General features: G+C 40.2%; 1 protein-coding gene across 1 annotated transcript in view; it reads left to right on the forward strand.

Annotated features, from left to right (window-relative positions):
• The first annotated feature begins 4,326 nt into the window (after positions 1 to 4,326).
• The window catches only part of gpm6aa (glycoprotein M6Aa), a 21,172-nt gene continuing 19,830 nt past the window's right edge, over positions 4,327 to 5,668 (forward strand). Inside the window, exon 1 of the mRNA XM_008421042.2 lies at positions 4,327 to 4,847. Within this exon, the coding sequence (XP_008419264.1) occupies positions 4,811 to 4,847 (37 nt within the window). The 5' untranslated portion in view covers positions 4,327 to 4,810. The remainder of the gene's footprint in view (positions 4,848 to 5,668) is intronic.

Below are 5,668 nucleotides of genomic sequence, written 5' to 3' on the forward strand. Positions count from 1 at the left end.
TTTTGAAATATAGAGTATACTTTAGAATTCTAAACCATAAAACATATTTGTTATACATATTTGTGGGTTTCACAGTGACAAAAATAAAAACTTTTCCTACTCGAATTTTCTTTTTTTGTGTGATTTTAGGCCCAAAATGCAATGTCAGTATGTCCAAATGACAAAAATATGTGTAAATTGACAAAGTTCAGGCTGTCCTGAAAAAAATGATAGCACATAAAGCAATATTAATGGTTTTTATTAAGAAATATAAAGGTAAAATCAAAAATTAGTCAAAAACGGCCATTTAGAACACTGACTCCCAAGGGTTAAACACTGAAGCTCTCTCTGGGTGTGTAGACTTGGTGTTTCATCTCAGTGGACACCAAACAGTCAATACAATCAATTTTCATTCGTGAGATTCAAATTATTTATGATTCAACAGCTCTTCAAGAAAGAAATGTGATTTTTGACAAAAGAGCTCGACTCTGCACACTGACTGGTTCAGATTAAACTGTTTCTGGTGCCAAACCCTTTCACAGTCACTTGGACTAAGATGCCTTCTCTGCTCCCAAACCTCTGAGCTCTCATGAAAGCTTGGCGTAAAGTACAGTTGAGCTGTGAAGCCAGTGAGAAATGGATGTCAGGATGATAAGTGTTTCTGGCAGAGTGCCTGGCCTCTCCTGTGGTCTAAGAGCCGCGCTTTCAACAGAGAGATGGAACAATGCTGTAATGATATGATCTCCACATCCTCAGCTGACTCTGGGCTGTCGCTTACAGGGGCCGATCCAACTCAGGCAGCCCAGCCTGCTGAGCTCCATGTCATCCAGTTGAAAAGTGTTTTTCTGCTCCACTAAAGCAAATAAAACGCCTCTGATTGGTCGGTGATAAACTTCATTAAAGCAGTAACATTACATTAAAACTGAATTCCAACAAACATCCTGCAGAAAATAACACATTTTGAATTATCACAAATTTGAGATTTAAAAAAAAATCCAGGATCTTATAATTGATTTTAAGGGTATTTTTTGCAAAGATGTCCAATATCATGAAAAAACAATCGGCAGGCAATATTGTTTTTGTTATTGTCTTTATAGTGATGAGATTCTGGGTGACATTTGATATTTTTCAATCTAAGCCCTTAATGTTTCACAGATTCTGCCTATTTGTGGATTTGTATACGGCATACCTAAAATATTTGTAAGAAAATGCAGTTTGTGAAGCTGAAATATCTTCGCACGCTATTGGCTGGCATTTGTAAAACAGCCAATCCAGGAGCGCCATTCATCTTCTTTGGTGGTATTTGGTTGAACCCCAAGACGATAAGGAAAACCAGATGTTGGCTTCTGCTGTTGTACCAAGTCAGTTTCCACAGTACGTATGATGCATACTAGGGTATATTTGGCGTTTGAACTATTAAAATAAGCATTTAAATTTGTTTTTAGAGGGTTCTCAAGTATTAGAAGTCAGCTTTTCACTGTAGCCTTCACATTTTGCCTGATTTATTTTTTATTTATTTATTTTGATCATGCCATAATGTCACACAAGGAAGCAGGTTGCCTTAAAATACATCCCTGTGTGCCTTAATTGAACTCTGATGTTGTCCACTGTCTTTACGGTTCAAGTCCCGTATTGTTTAAATAAAAATTTTAAGGAAAGTATATTTTGGAATATGATTAAAGCAGTAAAAGACTTTGACAGTAGTCGGAAATCCGAAAGAAAATCACGTTGGTAATCCTAACTGACATAAACAGGACGTGTTCAGTTTGATTTAATGTAAAGGAATAAAGGGATATCTGTTGTTTTATAGGTGGGTGTAAATATCAGACTTCCTCTGTCCATCTGACATGCAGCAGCCCATTCTGGTTTAATGACACTGTGTGGGTTTTTTTCACAGCCTCCCCCTGAGGAGCTACAAACTGACCTCCTTAATCTTTCAGGACCTTTAGATTTCCCTCAGCCTGACTGGGCGTGAACTCACATCAGCACTTAAACGGAGGAGTCTGCCGCTGGTTAACCTCCGGAGATGAGGGACGGGGAAAATCAGAATCCTCGGTGTCAAACTTCCCCTTCGGAAAATAATCACATTGTGAAAACTAACAATGACAGTCGGGATAAGATGCTTCACACAACAGTTACAGCAGAAGGTTTATATTTATCCTGCACCAACTTGTCTCTCCAACTAGGCAATATCTCAGGCCTGGTTGCTATGGCAACTGGAAAGCCCATACTGGAGAGCGACCAGGACACATTAATAAGCTTAGTGCGAGGTTCTTTGGTTCCTTCTGTTGGTAATAGGCACAAGCAGCAGCTTAGGCTTTCAAGGAGCCTATTGTGAAATAATATGTAAGCACATTAATCTAAGATAGTAAATATGGGCCTTAAATCCTGTTAAAATATTAAAATAAATCGCATCTGTGATGAAAATAGAGAAAGACAAGTTGAATGTTAGAAAGAAACAGTGCCTTAAAATGCCCTCGGAAAGTGTTTCACCATCTGCTGAGTTTTCCTATCGGCTTCATGGCACCCAGAGCAGAAGAATCGCTGCTAGTTAGGGTGTGTGTGTGTGTGTGTGTGTGTGTGTGTGTGTGTGTGTGTGGGGTGTGTGTGTGTGTGTGTGTGTGTRTGTGCGTGTGTGTGTGTGTGTGTGTGCGTGAACTTGACTGGCCAAAGGGATATTTTGGAGCTTTGGAAGCTTAGGATTCCCCCACAGAAACAGCCCTCCCCCATTTCCATGCAGCAAATCTCTCATCCCCATTAACAAAGCAACAATAAGCTGATCTGTAGTTATCCGGGACGAAGGTTGGGACTGCGCGTCTGTCTGCTAGTAAAGCAACAGCTGTGTGAAAGTCATCTGCATGTCAGATTGGATGCTTTGTTTCTGCAGACCCAATATTATATTAATCCATTTCTATTAATTCAGACTCAAAATCTGCTGCAGATTCTGCTGAATGTAAATATAAAATGAAAACAAGTAACAGAAAACTGAAGAACCTCGCCCAGGAGTCTCTGCAGACCCCACACATCCTGGACACAAATTAAAAATGTATAGAAAAGTATATTCATAAGCTCTTATACACTCAACATTCCACATTTTTCACAAATCATGAAAGTAGATTATTCGTGTTTTTCTGGCATGTATGAGTTTTGTCTGGAGTTAAGGATTCTACATTATGTGTGATTTAAATTAGGATTTAACTGCAGATGTTTAACGCGTCAATATTCACACTAACAGATAGAACATCTAGTTGCATTCACATCTGCACTAAATCTGACCTCTGACCCCCAGAAACTGCTCTGCTCCAAGGCTCAGGCCCTTTTATTGACCTCTTAGCAGAAACAGCTTTCTTTCCCATTCCGATTTCATCCTGAATTTTCTCCAATCCCTGAACTGTTATGGTCATAAATTGTTTCTGAATATGACTGTCATTTTCAGAAACTTATATTTTATCTTCTTTTTGCTCACTTAGAAATTCAAAACAGAAAATAATTTAGAATAATTTACTTTCAAATAATTTATCTGTATTTTATCTAGATTTTTTTGTTTTGTTTTGTATTTTTGATTAAATAAATCAATAATCAATTAATATCACTCTTATTTATAATAAAATATTTTTTTATTAAATGGGAAAAAGTCGCTTGGTAAATCTTAATTTCGGCCAAAATCTTTACTTTTATTCTTCTGACAGGATTTTTTTTTTTCTGACTGTTATGGACCCATGTGTCCATGTCCAAGAGTAAAGCTCTGGACTTTTAATTTTTTATCTCATCTCCTGTTGGGTTAAATATTTCCTGCATATTTCAGGGTTTCTATCAAACATCTCAGCTGCATAGAAAAATCAGCACTGAAAACATTACTGAAGGTCCCATTGAAGATGATTTCATTCTTCATTTTTATAGTTATTTTTATGTTTTTTTTGCTTGTTATAAACTTGTATGCTAATTGTTCTCTTTATGTGCTTCTCACACTTTATTCTTGTTTTAAATGTTATTTTCTTCTCCTTTGTTTCCTTTTCTTTTCCTGTAAACAACCTGGATTTACCTTGTGAATAAATGTTGCTAAACAAACTGGCCTCTCCGTCTTCAGATCACTGAAGGTGAAAATAAAATATGCTTCTTTGAGAAAACACTACCTACTTGGTGATTGTGTAATTGAATCAGTATGACTAACAAGATTAGGAGAATCCTATTTGAAAATCAGTTGCCCCCTCCCTCATTTAGGGTGGGAATGAGTTAATGCAGCAGAGCTACAGTGTGTGTGTGTGTGTGTGTGGGGGGGGGGGTGATAATGGGTGTAACCATTCTGTCTGGAAATCCAGGGGCGTTTAAACCAAGTAATGTTCAAACAAACTCAACATGACGGAGAACATGACACAGGCTGAGGGTCTCAGCCGTCTAAACCTTCTGCATGCCTCGCTGTTCTAACTCCACATTTTCCAGAAACGGGTTCGCTCTCAGAAACAGGCTTTTGTTCCACATTCTGTCTGCTGCCTCATAAAGACCACCCTCTGCTCAGTCCAAGCCCCCTTCCACCTCCTCTTCCTCCTCCTCTTCCTCCGCCAGGGACCAGGGAGGTTTTCAGCACCCGACACGGCGGCTCACAGTGGACAGCACCACAAAGACTCACTGATTCCTTTGCATCATCCAGACACTTGACAGAAACCACAGCTGACAGCCAGTCTCAGCGTCCACTAGAGACACAGAGACAGCGGGAAAGTGATACAAGAGAAGCAAAGAGGAAGTCTTCTGTGGATTATCTCTGATATAATTCAGATTTTCAGCCTTCAATCCAAGCAGGTTTTCTCAGTTAGTCTAAAACAGAATCAGCAGCATGGAAGAAGACCTGGACGAGGGGCAGACCCAGAAAGGTAAGGTTTTGAATGAAACAGAGATTGTGTTGCTGGTGAAGAGGCGGGCAGCTGTTTGCGGTGCGTTCTTTGTTGGGTATCGTGTCTGTGTGAGCTGCTCGGGTCGCCAGAGGGGCGTGAACGGCTGCAGCCGCGGCTGGGCTGCCTTTGTGTGCTCCATGAGGATTTCATGCTTGTCGTGACGGCTCAGAGAAAAACACGAACCAAACCGAGCCTCTGGTTCTGCTCTTTGTCTCCAGTGTTGCGATGCTTTTCAATGCTCACTGTTGATTTAATGGAGGAGCTTTTTCATTTACTTAAAACAGGAGCAACGTTTGCTTTGCAGGAAACCCCAGCACTTTCCCAGCATGAATGATTTAGTGAATTGTCAGGAAACTTTAATGCAGGGAAGGGAGAAGATTATTTATTGCTTCATGGAGTGAAACATTTAAAACGATGTCAGTATTACAGAGGAAATCTTGACATGCCACGTCAAAAACACCTTTGTTTGTGCCTGAACTCTCCCCTCCTGAAATCCACTTCATGTGACAGGCATGGCTTCATATGTTTGTGTTTTGCTCCCCTCCTCCAGTCCCTCTCCTCTGCATCACACACACGAGCTGCAGCAGCTGCCACAGACCCGTCCTTATCATCTGATTTCTATTCGCCCACTCCTGCTGATTACACTTCAGTTATGCAGAAATAGTTCACTGTGTCTGCGAATGACTGAGGCGGCCAGACGTACAGAGCTGCAGAATCAATCCAACTCACTGCAAATAGAGGAGAAGGTGTGTGCATATGTGTGTGTGTGTGTGTGTGTGTGTGTGTGTGTGTGTGTGTGT

This window comes from Poecilia reticulata, linkage group LG10, assembly GCF_000633615.1.
Source record: "Poecilia reticulata strain Guanapo linkage group LG10, Guppy_female_1.0+MT, whole genome shotgun sequence".
NCBI lineage: Eukaryota > Metazoa > Chordata > Actinopteri > Cyprinodontiformes > Poeciliidae > Poecilia > Poecilia reticulata.